We start from the raw sequence: 16,250 nt of genomic DNA on the forward strand, positions 1-16,250 counted from the left end.
CAACCTTTCTTCAAACCAGCTACACTATCTGCTCTTACCACATCCTCTGGCAGTGCATTTCAGAGCTTAACTATTCTCTGAGTGAAAAAATATTTCCTCCTATTGGTTTTAAAAGTATTTCCCTGTAACTTCATGGAGTGTGTCCTAATTTTTGTAATTTTCTCCCCCCTCAGCCCTCTCTTTTCCAAGCCCTAACCTTAGATATTTATGTAGCTGAATTCATGTACTTACAAGTCATATACAGAAAGGAGAAAGAAAACCAGAAAGTTTGAGTGCCAGAAACAAACTAAGAACAGATGTCACCAAAAACTTGACTACAGACATCAGGCTTAGATCTTGGCAAAGGAGTTTGTTGCACATCAAAATACAGAAACGGAAACGACGAAGCCAACTTCTGTTGCTGTAGTAGCGCCACTAATCAAGAAACGGGCTTGGGAGCTCTCGGCTCATCGTGAAGACCCCCCCCCCCCCATCGCCCCATTTAGGTTCTTCCGAAGCGACGAGCCAGCGGCCTCGACGCGTCCACTTCTAAACAATGGGGAGAGAAGCCACCCGTTAGCCCAAGGCGAGCCAGGCCTCGCCGCCGCCGCCGCGCTTACCTTCATGGGCGAGGAGGGGGGTGCGCGGCCTGCGAAGCGGGACAGCCCCACCGCACGCTCAGCGCGCTCCAGCCGCGTCCGAGACGAGCCCGAGAGACGCCGCCCTCCGCCGGGGCGCTGAGGCACAACAGGGCGGCCCGGGCCCCGCGTCCCATGCTAGCTAGCGCGCGCGCTGTCGCTCCGGAGTCCGAGCCGCCGATGCACGAGCTCATCCGACGCTCGACAGCTCGGACATCGCGACGCCACGCCTAAACGTGGGGCCCAGAAGAGCGCGCATGCGCCCTGCCACCCAGTTGAAGGCTGACATTGCGCCCATGCCCGTTTGGAAAAGAGAGGGTACCGACAGACGTGCGCTTGCGCCGTAGCACGTCGTGCAGAACGTTCGGCGTACTACCGGGAGCTCAAATGGGAGCAGTACGCCTGCGCAGGATCTGCCCTGGTGTTGGTTCTTTTTCTTTCTTTCTAATAATTGTGGGAAGTGATAATATAGTGTTTTTACCAATATTTTTATAACACTTTTAGTATATTCTGGTGTTAATTATTGCATGTTGCAAATGCATACAGAAACAGTAGGGGGAGGGAGAGGAGAATTACTTGACAAATTGCTTGGGAAAAGGAAGGGGAGACATTCTTTGCAACCATCTGAGAAATTGTTTCAAAAAAACATGCTGCTTCAGCATTACAGAATGTAGACTTTGTAGCTAAAGGCCAGAGTCTGTGAAGGAAGAAATGGGTTCATAGATAACCCCGCGAAAGACAAAGGCGCACGCCGACAACTGAGTGCAAGACAGAGGCACGCGCCAAAGAAAATTACAGTTTTTAGGGGCTCCGATGGGGGGTTTTGTTGGGGAGCCCCCCCCCAGTTTACTTAATAGAGATCGCGCCGGCGTTGTGGGGGGTTGTAACCCTCCACATTTTACTGTAAACTTAACTTTTTCCCTAAAAACAGGGAAAAAGTGAAGTTTTCAGTAAAATGTGGGGGGTTATAACCCCCCCACCCCCCACAACGCGGCGCGATCTCTATTAAGTAAAGGGGGGTTCCCCCCGTCAGAGCCGTAAAAACAGTAATTTTGTGCGGTGCACGCCTCCGCACTGCGCTCAATTGTCTGGGCGCGCCTTGGTCCCAGCACGCTTTTGACCTCACACCAAGAAATGTGAGCTACCTCTACCCTGGACCAATGGGCACGTAGAAGGAGGGACTAGAAATGTGAGAACTAACTATATAATGCATAACCACAGTCAGCTTTGTGTGCTTACACTGTGTGTATGACACCCTTTCTTACAAGAGATTTGATTTGATTTCTTATATACCGCTATACCGTGAGGTTCAAAGCGGTTTACAATGAAGATAGATTAAAGATACATTAAAATAAAATAAATAAAAATGGTACTTTGGATTTCCCTAGCTGTCCCGAAGGCTCACAATCTAGCTAAAGTACCTGAGAAAACAATAAATAAAAATAAAATAAATGAAATAAAATAAAATAAATTCCAATCAGACAATAGGATCTGATGTTAGAAGTTCATAAAGACGATATGCCAAGGAGAGAAAGCTGGTATGCTCCTTGAGCCCTGACGTATGCAGCCAAGCCAACACACAATATTTCAGCCATGAGGTTTCCCAGGAAGTAGTAATGAGTGCCAAAATACAGGCTAGTCATTTAGATCAGTCAATGCAATGCTAAAATGCAGGCATGTCATTTGGATCAGATGACCTCTGCAACAGCCAGACAACTGAGAGCTACTTGCCTGTCACTGTGAACGCTGGAGGAGAACTTTGACGCCGCCCCGTGTAACCCACAGTAGCAGCAGAGCCCGCAGCTGTATCGGGCAGGCACTTTGGAAGACGGACCCCTGACGTCATTGGGTCCGTCCTCACTGCCTTTGATTTGCCTTTAAATTTCAGCCTGCTGCCGCAGAAAGACTGGGAGCCACTTGCTTGTCACTGTGGACGCTGGAGGAGAACTTTGATGACGCCCCGTGTAGCCCGCAGCTGTATCGGGCAGGCACTTTGGAAGACGGACCCCTGACGTCATTGGGTCCGTCCTCCCTGCCTTTGATTCGCCTTTAAATTTCAGCCTGCTGCCGCAGTTGCAGCCGAAGGGGCGTGCCCTAAGGGGCAGGTCACGCCCCTTGGGAGCAACGTGAAGCTGAGGAGCGGGAGTTGAGGTCGTACATAAGAACATAAGCAGTGCCTCCGCCGGGTCAGACCACAGGTCCATCCCGCACAGCAGTCCGCTCCCGCGTATAACTTTAACTTTGATACTATGGGTAAAAGGAAAGTTAAGCCAAAGAGCTCAACACCTGCTGTTTCTGGTCCTATGGACAGACATTTGACATTTCCTATAGAAACCCCAGCACAAACTTTACTTGATTCAAACTCTCCCATATCCAGAGCATTGTTGAGTCCCCTCGAAAGGACATCCCCTCTTCATCCAATAACTGGTGTTAGTGGGAATATAACTCCCACTATTTCTACTGGTTTTGTGGTACCATCTACTCAGATAAATAAATTGGCTTTCACTGAAATACCTAAACCACTTGATTTTACAGGTGTAGTAGAGGAGCAACCACAAGCAGCGGAAAAACAAGATATTAACCTTAAAGATTTGTGGTTAGGTATATCTAGAGTTGAAGGGTTTCTCAGAGAATCAATGAAACAAACGTTGGACTATTCACATTCTGTGGCTCAAAAGTTTGAGAATGTGGATTCTAATTTAAGCTGTTTGGAAAAAAGATTAGGAATGGTTGAAACTCAAAGTAATACACTGCAAGCTGTCTCAGTATCTGTGGTTAAGGATTCTACGCTGTTACATTCCAAAATGGAAATGCTGGAAAATACTCATAGGTTAATTTACCAGTAACTCATTTATTATCTCCAGAAATATTGTTAAGGAAATATTTCAAAGAAATACCCAATGCGGAAAACTTCCCAATAATTAATTGTTACTATATTCCCCAAAAGAAAACCGACCAGGAGGTGGACCACCTGGTAACAGATGAAATAAATCTGACAGACTTTTTGGAAGACACTCAAGATGTTATCCAGAGTAGGTCCACCATGGTAATAACATGTATGAGTGAAACAGATAAAATGTTGATAATGAAACTTTACTTTAAAAATAGGCTGACCAAATTTTGTGGAGATTTGGTTAGTATTTTTCCTGATGTCACAAGAGCTACGCAATTAAGAAGAAAATAATTTTTGAAATTAAGAACAAGAGTATTAGCTCTTGAGGCATCTTTTTATTTAAAATTCCCTTGCAAATGTCTTGTTAAGATTCAAGACATTGAATATGTTTTATGGGATCCCATTCAATTGCAACAATTTTTGTTAGCTTGTGAACAGAAGTGAGTTCTTTAATTTCTTTTTATTATAATGATTCAATGATGAGAAAATGGTAGGATGTCAGAGTCCTATATAGTAGGGAATGATTAGGATTCATATGAATTCAACCCATTTCTTTGTTTTCCTTTAAAATTATGGTAGAAAAATGCAAATGTGTCTCCCCAATATTGTGGGCTTGAAAAGGATTGTTTTGTATTACTTAACTGTTTTAAAAATTTTGTATAGAAACCTTTTTCTTTAATATCATCTGATATTGTTAAGCATTAAATTCATAAATTTAAAAAAAAAAAGATGAATCAAATAGGATTGAAGAAAATAGAAATTTGTTCAAAACAAAAAAAACTAATATGAACCAGAGAACAAATTCATATCAAGTTTATAGTGCATAAGCTGCTAGAGGAAGAAAAGCACTTATCTTTTGTGGGCACTTATGCACTTTATATTTATTTAAATTGATATTAAAAACATTTACAGCACAAATCACTTTACCAAGACCAATGATGAATTTACCACCCCAGTAAAGGCATGAAAGATTATTTAAGTAGTGCTTTGGGTATTTGAGGTCTGGTAATTCAATATAAACTTGATATGAATTTGTTCTCTGGTTCCTATTATTGATGCTTAAGATGGACAGCTTAAGATATACAAAAAGTCCAGGTGTACAGATAGCTAAGATTAATCAGAAACCATTGTTAGAGGCATACTGGAAATTACATTTGACTCCAGTCTGTAAGGGACAGATTCGCCCTCTATTCTTTTCCAGACTCTCACACCTCACTCACCTTCCTTATCAATTAAACTAACCATTGTTTCAAACAGTTTACAAAAGATAGGGGTACTTAACTTCAATAAATTATATTTTTTAGAATAAGACTCCAATCTATAAAAGCCCCCTCTCTACATCACCCCCTCTCTGCAACATCTCTTCTCTGTCTGGAACATCACCCCCCCCCCCCTCCTCTCTACCGCTCTCTTTTTCTTTGTCCTCACAGCACCTAAACCGGAAGCTGACTTTTCTCTCTCATTCATAAGAGCACAGACAATTGTAATGCTTGATGTATCTTTATAAATCTTTCTTTTCTGTAATATTAAGCTTATTTCTGCACAAAATTTATATTCTTTTGTAAGCCATCAGGTGCTATTTTACCCTGCAAACTCCAGACTGGTTAGGAACTAAAAGAAAGGGAATTTTCTGAAATGTGTATGACATATTTATGTATGATTCACCGATTGTACAGTTTTTGTTGATGTGAACCGCCTAGAACTAAATGGTGTGAAAGTATATAATAAAGTTATTATTATTATTCAGAGGCTCTTATGTGATCAGCAGGGCTTTAACCACACAAGGACATTTGAAATAAAATTCTTGGCATCTGTATGCTTAAAGATTGGCCGGGATATGACTTATAGTAGGCTTGAGCAGGTCAACAATGCTTATTAAAGAAATGGCAGGAATAAGTTCATATGACTGAAGTATCCAGCACAAAATACATAATCTGGTTAAAAGTATAAATCAAAAGCTTGTGTGGATATGCATATGAGTTTGTAATAACCTCAGGCCTTTTATCTCCAGGTTTATGGAGGAAGCAATGTTGATGACTGCTTGTTAGATAATGATCAATCACTTGTTCCCTTCCAAATGTTCCTCTATTTCCATAATATTTTAATGAGTATATGAAGCACAGTTTCTTTTCCATGTCACATCACACACAAAAAATGTTGACTCCTAATAGTGTCCAACTGGTTTCTTCTAGATATGAGTTGATGTTAGGTTACACAGAAACCCCCTGTAGCTCTTACCTAAGAGGATGCAATGCTGGGCATGAGTGAGGAAGGAAAAGTGGAGTATTCAGAGTTTCAGGAGTTTTCGTACACTGTGCTTACTGAAATACCAATTTGTTTAGTTTTAACATTTGTTTGGCAGCTCAATTTCTTGTGATATCTTTTTCTTCGATCTAGACTCTGCTAACGGACCAAAGACGTTTCCGTGAAATGCAGCAAGAGCTGGACCAGCTCACAATCATAGTCACAATCCTTTTGGTTATATACAATTCAGCTGGTACAGCAGTTTCCAGTTTAACAGGCCTTATGGACAAGATGAAAACAATAATCAGCTTCCGTGAGTAATTAGGTGAAAGAGATTAATATTTTTGGTCACATGCAGAGTTGCATATAATCCACCATTGTTATCACCTAAGGCAGTCTGTTTTCAGTTCTAAATTTTCCAGGGAGGTAAACTATACTTTATTCTTTCCATAATGCTTGTTTGTTTTACCCTGGCCTTTGAATAGTTTTCATTTTCTTCTCTATATTGAGCACTGATTTGATATTTATTTATTTAAAAATGTATATACTGCATACAACTATGCGATTTCCATATGACATACAGAGTATCTTGTTTCCCTCTGATTATCACGTATAACATAGACATATCAAGACATCGTTAATCATCCCTACAAAAGTCAGGCGCATGCAGCCACTGCACAAGCCTCCCCCTCCCCCGACATCAATTCTAACATCAGAGAGGAAGCTCCAGGCCAGCCAATCGGGGGGAGGGGAGAAAAGCTTGTGGGCCCGGTGCTTGTGCAGTGGCTGCATAGGCCTGGCTTTTGCAGCATTGGGAAAGCAGGGAGAACACAAAGGCAATGCGAGTCTATCTACGCTCTCTGCGCTAAAAACCGCTATCGCGGTTTAGTAAAAGGGGAGGGGTATATTTGTCTATTTTTGTATGGTTGTTACTGAGGTGACATTGTATAGAGTCATCTGCCTTGACCTCTTTGAAAACCCCCCCGAATATGAATGATAATTAACATTTTCTCAGTACACAGTGTGCTTTGTGTTTTTTGAATTTTATTGTTGGTAGATCATTTTGACTTGGTCATTTTAAAAGTAGCTCGCAAGCCAAAAAAGTGTGGGTACCCCTACCCTAGAGTAATAGAGCTCAGTCTAGTTTAGTGGCTAAATGAAAAGAGCTAATTGATTCAAGACTATTTTCTAGTACCCACTTGTTAACACTGCAAAATAATAATAATAAAAAAAAAAACAGCACAGTTCATTAACTACTATTAAATTCAAATTTGAGTTGGAAGATTTTTTTTCCACTAGAACAAAACTACCTGCTAGCATTTGGTTTATGACCCTGTAGGTATATATAGCATAAATTTAGTGTTATTATAATTTATTAACTGTCTTTATGAAGGTATATAGCTGGACATAAATTGACAATATAACGTAGACATAGACATGTGGTAATTGAATCCTAATTGGAATTTATTCTTTTGTTTTCGTTTTTAGTTCCTTTAATTTGACAGAAGCGCTGGCCCTGCTAGCTGAGAAGATCTGTGCTGAAATTAATGGCTGCCTCTCTCAACATAGTTTCCCACCTTTGACAACTGAAAAAGCAACTACTCTTAGTGGACAGATCCAAGCGGCAGTGAATGTGGAGAATCACATCCATAAGTTAATAGGTAATGATACTGCCTAAGTAGGAAAGGTGGGCTGATGAGTATATTAATAAACATAGCATTGACTGAGGTGCTGATTGCATGGCTTCGAACACAAAGTCCATACCCCCCTCCCTCCCTCAAAATAACTCCCAGAATGCTCTCTTCCTTGTCAGTGCATGAAGATAGGCTCACAAACTGGCTGTCTACATCAGCCCCATCCCTGGCAGTCTAGCAGTCCAAGCCAGCCTAACTGGGAGAAGATAAAGGATTGGATTGGGGATGAGTGGCGGGGTGTTTTATATAGGCGATTCATCAAATAATAAACTTGAACTTGAACTAACCTTCTTGGGGTTTGCGTGGGGGAGGGAGAATGATAAACCTAATTAAACTAGTGTTAGCCACCAAGATGACTTTTGGCCGAGAGTGGAAAAACATTTGGGGGGTAGGTTAGGACTTAAGGGGCTAAGTAAGGATTATCAAAAGCAGTGGGCTAATAGAAAGAAGTTTTAAAACCAATAGGAAGAAATATTTTTTCACTCAGAGAATAGTTAAGCTCTGGCACACATTGCTAGAGGTGGTGGTAAGAGCGGATAGTTTGGGGTTCTGATGGCAGGGGGTAATAGGAAGATGTCTTTGTTTACTATTCAGGGTGACAATGCCTGTGAGGTCCCCCTCTAAAGGGAGGTTAAGTGAGTCAGGTTCATGTTCATTTCTTATTTAATAGACTGCCCATTGACACAGGCATCTGAGTGGTTCACAGTCTAAGCAGGTCCTCAGTATTTTCCCTATCTGTCCTGGTGCACTCATAATAGTACCTTGGACAATGAAGGGTTAAGAGCAACTTGTCCAGGATCACAAGGAGTGGCACTGCCTCAGGGGGTGTCAGGTCAAAAGCGCGCCGGGACAAAGGCGTGCCCAGACAATTGAGCGCAGCTCACGCCGCCGCACCGCTCTAAATTACTGTTTTTAGTGCTCCGACGGGGGGGGCGTGGGGGGGAACCCCCCGCTTTACTTAATAGACATCGCGCCGTGTTGTGGGGGCGTTGTGGGGGGTGTGGGGGGTTGTAACCCCCCACATTTTACTGAAAACTTAACTTTTTCCCTGTTTTTAGGGAAAAAGTTCAGTTTACAGTAAAATGTGGAGGGTTACAACCCCCCAAACCCCCCATAACGCCGGCGCAATGTCTATTAAGTAAACTGGGGGGGTTCCCCAACAAAACCCCCCATCGGAGCCCCTAAAAACTGTAATTTACAGCGGTGCGTGCTGCGCTCAATTGTCAGCGCGCGCTTTTGTCTTTCACGCCGTTGTCTATGAACCGCCTCAGGGTGCTAAGGTCACGCCACACTTGGAATTGAAAGGGGTATATTATTTTCTTTCACATTTTTTGTGTCATTCATCTTATTTTCAGTTTAGACTGTTAATCTCATCATTATTAGTAACAACAGAATTTTGTTACCATTATTACAATTTTTGCTCCTGTTCATATTATCTAAGCTTTGGTTGCCAAAGTGATTTACTTATTAGACAGTTCTTGGTAATATAACTCTGTACTAACTGCCTTCCTCCTATCTAGAAAGTTTCAGTAAACTGCTTCAGGTTTCAAGACCCTTCTCCACCCCCTATTTGATTTCTTCCACCACTGGTTAAGAACCCCCTGAGTTACAGGTTAGCATCTGGTTACTTTTACCTGTGATTGATTTTTCAGATTCACAAATCCAGACCTTTTTAAAGAATTACCTTGCTTCGAGCTATCAAAAATCAGTTCCTGAACCTCCTGGAGGATTAGGTGCTGTTCAGAAAGAACTGGAAGAAATTGCTGTCAAGTATGTCCGCCTTGTCAACTGTAACAAGATAGTGTATAGTCATTACTATGATGCAATACTTGGAAATATACTGAAAAAGGAAGAATTTCAATTACCTGTTCAATCAGAGGAAGTCTAATAATGGCCTGTCTGTATACAGTCTGTAATGTCACTGTCTTCCATTGTAAACCGCTTAGAACTGTTTGTGGTATAGCGGTATATAAAAATAAAGTTATTATTATTATTACCTAATGCAAAAGCAGTTTGAAATGTACATTTGGGTATCAGTGAAATATAAAGGTACCAGTATGACCTGCTTTGTATCTTTTAATATTATGAAAATATTTGAAAGTGCTTTTATTAACTGTGGTGCAAATTGTAGAACAACAGATCAAGAGATAAAATAAACCAAACATGACAAATACAAAAATACTGTTATCTTTGAAAATTGCAAACTCGATTCATAAAGGAGTTGCTGTTTGGGTAATCTACTGAGTGTCCTCTTTGCTGTTTTAGCAACTTGGGTAATTCCATGTCAACTGGTCCAATTTCAGGGAGGGCCCCCCATGGATACAAAAAAAGGGGCCCCTAACTCTGCATCTAGTTGAAATTTCATCAGTTTCTGAGATAGTCAAGTGGGAGCTCTGGAACAGCGAGGCTTATTTAGAAATCAGAACAGAAAATCAGCCATATGCCCTGCTGTTTATTGGCCAGCAATAATTAAAACAGCCACCATACCACGTTAGGGCAGGCAACCTTGGTAATTTAAACATGCCTGATTATTGTAGCACTCATTTGCAATAAGCTGAGTTTCATACTAAGCACTTTAGCTGCTTATCTTTTTAGAAACTCTTTGACCCTTCCTCCTTCAATAAGATAAATGGAAGAAATTTTGCTGGTAAGACATGATGTTTAGTTCTCAAACTGTGACTCTTTGTACAGAAACCTTGAGTCAGGGCCAGTGTTAGACATGGAGGGGTCCCCAAATCTAACTTCAAGCTAGCTCTGTCACAGGAGCCAGAACAAGTGCTCTCTGCCTTTATTTTCTTTGATTTAGCAAATATTGATGAATAAGCCACCATCACACTTTGGCACTGAGTAGTTGTAGATTCAGGTTGATGAAATTGAAAACAATTACCATGTGAATAAAGGTGGCTGCCGTCTAGCTTAAAGCACTGTTTCTAGAATCAGGGCCTGAATCACTAACACAATTTACCTCAGTTTCAAGTAAAATTGATCTGCAATGAAAATTAATAGCAAACCTCATATTTTAGCACTTGAGGATCCAATAATGTCCCTCTAAAGCAGACCCACTGGATTTGCGTAAAGAATGCATGATCTAAACAGCAATGTTACTTACCGTAACAGTTGTTATCCAGGGACAGCAGGCAGCTATTCTCACTAGTGGGTGATGTCATCTGACAGAGCCCCGATACGGACATCTTGCAAGCATGTCTTGCTTGAAGAAACTCAGAAGTTTCGAGATGCCCGCACCGCGCATGCGCCAGTGCCTTCCCGCCCGATGGTCCGGGCGTGTCTCCTCAGTTCAGGTAGCTAGCAGAGAAGCCAACCCAGGGGAGGTGGGTGGGACGTGAGAATAGCTGCCTGCTGTCCCTGGATAACAACTGTTACGGTAAGTAACATTGCTTTATCCCAGGACAAGCAGGCAGGTATTCTCACTAGTGGGTGACCTCCAAGCTAACCTCAATGGGATGGAGGGAGAGTTGGCAACTTAGGAGAACAAATTTTGTAACACAGTTTGGCCAAACTGCCCATCCCGTCTGGAGAAAGTATCCAGACAATAATGAGAGGTGAACGTATGAACCGAGGACCAAGTGGCAGCCCTACAAATCTCCTCAATCGGTGTCGATCTGAGGAAGGCTACAGAGGCTGCCATTGCTCTGACCCTATGTGCTGTGACCTTACAGGGAAGGGGTAATCCAGCCTGGGCATAGCAGAAAGAGATACAAGCCGCCATCCAGTTGGAGATGGTGCGCTTCGATACAGGTCGTCCCAACTTGTTTGGATCAAAGGAGACGAAAAGTTGAGGTGTGGTTTGGTGCGATCCAAGTAGAAAGCCAAAGCACGTTTATAGTCCAGAGTGTGAAGAGCTGATTCTCCAGGATGAGAATGAGGCTTTGGAAAGAACACTGGAAGCACAATGGATTGGTTGAGGTGAAATTCAGAGACCACTTTAGGCAGGAATTTCGGGTGAGTGCGGAGGACCACCTTGTCATGATGGAATACTGTGAAAGGTGGGTCCGCCACCAAGGCCTGAAGCTCACTGACCCTGCGAGCAGATGTGAGGGCCACCAGAAAAACCACTTTCCAAGTGAGAAACTTTAGTGGAGCCTTGCTCAGAGGCTCAAAAGGAGGTTTCATAAGCTGAGAAAGGACAACATTTAGATCCCAAACCACTGGAGGCGGTTTGAGAGGAGGATTGACATGAAAAAGTCCTTTCATAAATCTGGAAACCACAGGATGAGAAGAGAGAGGTTACCCTTGTAGAGGCTGATGGAAAGCCGCAATAGCACTCAGGTGGACTCGTATAGATGTCGACTTGAGACCAGACTGAGACAGATGTAAAAGATAGTCCAAAACAGAGGATAGGGAGGCTCGCTGAGGCTCCTTAGAATTGGAAATACACCATGAAGAAAATCTAGTCCATTTTTGGGAGTAGCATTGACGAGTAGCAGGCTTCCTGGAAGCCTCCAAGACATCCCTCACCGCCTGGGAAAACTGGTGCGGAGTTACGTTGAGAGGAACCAAGCTGTCAGGTGGAGAGACTGCAGGTTGGGATGAAGCAGAGACCCCTGATGCTGAGTAAGCAGTGAAGGAAACACTGGAAGTAGGTACGGTTCCCTGCTACTGAGTTGAAGTAGAAGGGAGAACCAAGGTTGCCTGGGCCACCGAGGAGCTATCAGAATCATGGTGGCATGTTCGGACTTCAGTTTGACTAGAGTCTTTTGAATGAGAGGGAATGGCGGAAACGCATACAGAAAGCGATTCCCCCAATCCAGCAGAAAAGCATCTGCCTCGAGGCGATGAGGAGCGTAGATCCTGGAGCAAAACTGAGGCAGCTTGAAATTGTGGGGAGCCACAAAGAGGTCTATCTGAGGCGTTCCCCACTGAGCAAAGATCTGATGAAGGGGCTTGGAGTGGAGTGTCCATTCGTGAGGCTGGAGAAGACGACTCAGTTTGTCCGCCAAGACATTGTCCCTCCCCTGAATGTAGACAGCTTTGAGGAAGGTGTTGTGTCGAACCGCCCAATCCCAGACTCTGAGAGCTTCCTGGCAGAGGGAGGCTGAGCCCATGCCCCCTTGCTTGTTGACATAATACATGGCGACCTGATTGTCGGTGCGAATGAGGACCACCATGTCGTGAAGCAGATGTTGAAAAGCTTGAAGAGTATTGAAGATGGCTCTGAGCTCCAGAAGATTGATTTGATGGAGTCGGTCCGCACAGGTCCAGAATCCCTGAGTGCGAAGCCCATCCAGATGCGCTCCCCAGGCATAGGTCGAGGAATCGGTTGTGAGAACCTTCTGGTGGGGAGGAGAATGAAACAGCAAACCTCTGGATAGATTCGAAGAGGTCATCCACCAGAGCAGAGACTGCCGGAGCAGGAGTGACTGTGATGTGTCGAGTCAACAGATCCGACACCTGAGTCCACTGAGATGCCAGGGTCCACTGAGGAATTCTAAGGTGGAGTCTGGCAAACGGCGTCACATGAACAGTAGAGGCCATGTGGCCCAGGAGGACCATCATGTGTCTCGCTGAGATGGTCTGGCGAGAAGACACAGACTGGCAGAGATGAAGAAGAGCATCCATGCGCTGAGAAGGAAGGAATGCTCTGAGACGTACGGTATCCAGGACAGCCCCGATGAAGGGAAGAGACTGGGTCGGCTGTAGATGAGACTTGGGAAAGTTGATCTCGAATCCCAAACTCTGCAGGAACAGAATCGTTGACAGGGTCGCTGAAAGGACCCCCGAGGCCGAGGGAGCCTTGATCAGCCAGTCGTCGAGGTAGGGGAATACCTGAAGACCTTGGTTCCGGAGGGCCGCGGCCACCACCACCAGACATTTGGTGAAGACTCTGGGGGACGAAGACAGGCTGAATGGAAGCACTCGATACTGCAGATGGAGATGTCCCACCCGAAATCTGAGGAACTTGCAAGAGGCCGGATGAATGGGAATATGAGTGTAGGCCTCCTTGAGATCCAGAGAGTATAACCAGTCGTTCTGCTCGAGGAGGGGGTAGAGAGAAGCAAGTGTCAGCATGCGAAACCTCTCTTTGACTAAGAATTTGTTGAGGACCCTGAGGTCCAAAATGGGTCGCAGGTCGCCCGTCTTCTTCGGAACAAGGAAGTACCGGGAGTAAAACCCCTGGTTCAGTTGGTCCGTCGGAACCGGCTCCACGGCACGAAGCCGGAGCAAAGCCTGAGCTTCCTGAAGAAGAAGGGCGGTCTGAGTCAAGTTGGAAGGATACTCTCTTGGAGGGTGGTCCGGAGGGACCCGATGGAAATAAAGAGAGTATCCTTCCTTGATGATAGTAAGGACCCAGAGGTCGGTTGTTATGGCCTCCCAGCGATAATAAAAATGATGGAGGCGCCCTCCGATGGGAAAAACAGGGGGAGGCAGAACGAGGTTGGTTATGCCCTCGACGAGACAGTCAAAAAGGCTGAGTGGTCTTAGGGACAGCAGGCAACTGAGACTTAGGCTGACCCTTCTGGAGAGGCTGACGCTTCGCCGGTTGCCTCGCAGGTGGAGTTTGCCTCGGCTGATAACGCCTCTGATAAATCAACGGCGGACGAGAAGGTCGAGACTGCTGAGGCTTAGGCTTCGGCCGAAGGATAGATTGGAAGGACTTTTCGTGGTCAGACAACTTCTTCGTGACAGTCTCGATGGATTCGTCAAAAAGATCCGCCCCAGCACACGGGACGTTCGCCAGGCGGTCCTGAAGATTCGGGTCCATATCAATGGTCCGCAACCAGGCCAACCGGCGCATCGCCACCGAGCAGGCCACCGCTCGGGCTGAGAGCTCGAACGCATCATAGGCAGATTGCATTAACTGAAGCCGAAGTTGGGACAGCGAAGCAACCACTTCCTCAAACTCAAACCTAGCCTGGGACTCGATGTATGGTGTGAACTTCCGAAGCACAGGTAGAAAAAATTCCAAGTAGGCTGCAAAGTGGAAATTGTAATTCAGGACTCGAGATGCCATCATTGAATTCTGATAGATGCGTCGACCAAACTTATCCATGGTTCTGCCCTCGCGGCCCGGAGGCACTGAAGCATAGACCTGGCCAGGATGAGACCGCTTGAGCGAGGATTCGACCAGGAGGGACTGGTGAGAAAGCTGAGGACCCTCGAAGCCTTTATGATGCACCGTGCGGTACCGCGCATCCAATTTGCCAGGGACCGCAGGGATAGAATAAGGAGACTCGAAGCATCGCATGAAGGTCTGGTTGAGGAGCTTGTGCAGGGGAAGCCGCAAGGACTCTGCCAGAGGACGAGGCAAGTGCATGGTATCGAGGTACTCCTTGGAATATCGAGACCCAGAATCGAGAGTAATGTCCATGTCATCTGCCATCTGCCTGAGGAATGATGAAAAGGACAGTTGGTCCGCCGTCGCCGGTCTGCGAGACGGACTAGAAGAAGAAGAGGCTTCAGGCTCCAGAGAGGCCTGCGAGCAACAGGACGAGTAGAAAACCTCGGGGTCCTTGAACTCCGGGCCCGGAGGAGACCCAGTCGAAGCAGCATACCCCAACCGAGGCAATTTCTTCTGAGGCGAGACGGTCGAGTGCCGAGAGGAATGCTTCGAAGAATGTCTGGATCGATGCCTGGAAGGGGATCGAGCCCGTCTATGAGAAACTGGGTCAGACGCCTCCAAGGAGCAGATCGGACTCGATGCCGTCGATCGCAGAGGCGGAAGAGTCGGTGCCTCCCCTGACGCCGCCCAGGCTTGATAGGGGGTTCGGAAGAACTCGTCCTGCTTCCTGCTATGCCCAGGACTGGGTGGCCCCGAAGGTGGACGCCACACTGAGTCATGGGGCGGAGTAATCGGTTCCAAGGGAGGCAGGTCACTAAACGAGGCTTTCCTCGAGGGGATGGGCTCCAAGGGAGGCATATCACTAAGGGAGGCCCTCCTCGAGGGAATCGGTTCCAAAGGAGGCACAGCACTAACGGAGGACCTCCTCGAGGACCCGGACACCGCTCGCCGCTCTTCCTCGCCGAGCAACGAGGTCGTGCGGCGAGGAGGAGGAGGAGGAGGGGCGGTCCGCCCCTCGAAGCCGAAGCTGGGAGGTCACCCTGGATGGTGGCAATCAGTCGAGGCCCCATGGTCTGCATGAGCTCCATGAACTGAGCCTCCAGAAGGGACCGCAACGAAGCCGATATGGAGGGATCCGCACCAAAAGGGGGCCCTTCCGCACGGTCTCCGCGCTCCTTCGGTGCTGCGTGCTTCTGCTTGCCAGTCTTCGGCACCTTGAGCACCACCGGTGGAACTGTAGGGGTCGATACCTGCTCCGAGGAGACAGAGGAAGGCACCGGCACCGAAGCCGGGGCCGAAACTGGTGTGAACGATGCCGGTTTCAGGAAGCCCGAAGCAGCTGGGGAGGCAGAGGGCTTCGCTGAAGGAGTCGAAGCACCCGTCGATGTCGAAGCTGCAGGATCCGATGAAGCTTCCATCTTGAACATGGACTCCCACAGTAGACAGCGGCGCTTAAACGCTCTCGCCGTCAGAGTGGAGCAAGGCCGGCACGATTTCGGGAAGTGATCCGGTCCCAGACACTGTAAGCAGCGTCGATGAGGGTCCATGAACGAAATCGCGTGCTGGCACTTGCTACACTTTTTGAAACCGGTAATCGGCCGGGACATAGGCTGGAAAAGCTCCGCCGCAAGGTCGAAGGCGCGGGGCCCCAGCCACACAGCCGACCCGGTATCGGAAGGAAAAATTTTTTTTTTTTTTTTTTAAAGAAATCAAAGAAAGAAATAAATGCACAGGAGAGCCAAAAGAACTCAGCCCGCGGCAAAATAGAAGGCAAAAAAAGAGAT

General features: G+C 45.9%; 2 protein-coding genes across 4 annotated transcripts in view; one reads left to right on the forward strand and one right to left on the reverse strand.

Moving 5' to 3' along the window:
- The window catches only part of HIPK3 (homeodomain interacting protein kinase 3), a 125,863-nt gene extending 124,990 nt beyond the window's left edge, over positions 1 to 873 (reverse strand). The window contains exon 1 of one of the 3 annotated variants that reach the window (XM_033927841.1): positions 600 to 873. Coding sequence is in view for 2 of the 3 variants with exons in the window: in XM_033927840.1 (XP_033783731.1) it covers positions 232 to 238 (7 nt within the window). In the remaining variant the exon portion in view is untranslated. Of the gene's footprint in view, positions 1 to 231; positions 464 to 599 lie in introns of those variants that run through there. The other 2 variants (XM_033927840.1, XM_033927839.1) reach the window with 2 other exon arrangements.
- Positions 873 to 9,608, forward strand: TCP11L1 (t-complex 11 like 1). The gene is made up of 4 exons (XM_033928762.1): positions 873 to 1,040; positions 5,908 to 6,071; positions 7,243 to 7,415; positions 9,101 to 9,608. The coding sequence occupies exons 1-4, from the start codon at positions 1,005 to 1,007 to the stop codon at positions 9,334 to 9,336; spliced, it is 609 nt and encodes a 202-aa protein (XP_033784653.1). The 5' UTR covers positions 873 to 1,004; the 3' UTR covers positions 9,337 to 9,608.
- The last annotated feature ends 6,642 nt before the right edge of the window (positions 9,609 to 16,250 follow it).

Source organism: Geotrypetes seraphini, chromosome 19 (assembly GCF_902459505.1).
Source record: "Geotrypetes seraphini chromosome 19, aGeoSer1.1, whole genome shotgun sequence".
Taxonomy (NCBI): Eukaryota; Metazoa; Chordata; class Amphibia; order Gymnophiona; family Dermophiidae; genus Geotrypetes; species Geotrypetes seraphini.

Excerpts from the sequence above, each read along its gene's own strand:
- TCP11L1 (XM_033928762.1), top strand. The coding sequence starts at position 1,005 with ATGGGAGCAGTACGCCTGCGCAGGATCTGCCCTGGT. Across the intron at positions 6,072-7,242 it reads ACAATAATCAGCTTCCGTGA|TTCCTTTAATTTGACAGAAG; the intron begins GTAATTAGGTGA and ends TTTCGTTTTTAG. Across the intron at positions 7,416-9,100 it reads TCACATCCATAAGTTAATAG|ATTCACAAATCCAGACCTTT; the intron begins GTAATGATACTG and ends TTGATTTTTCAG.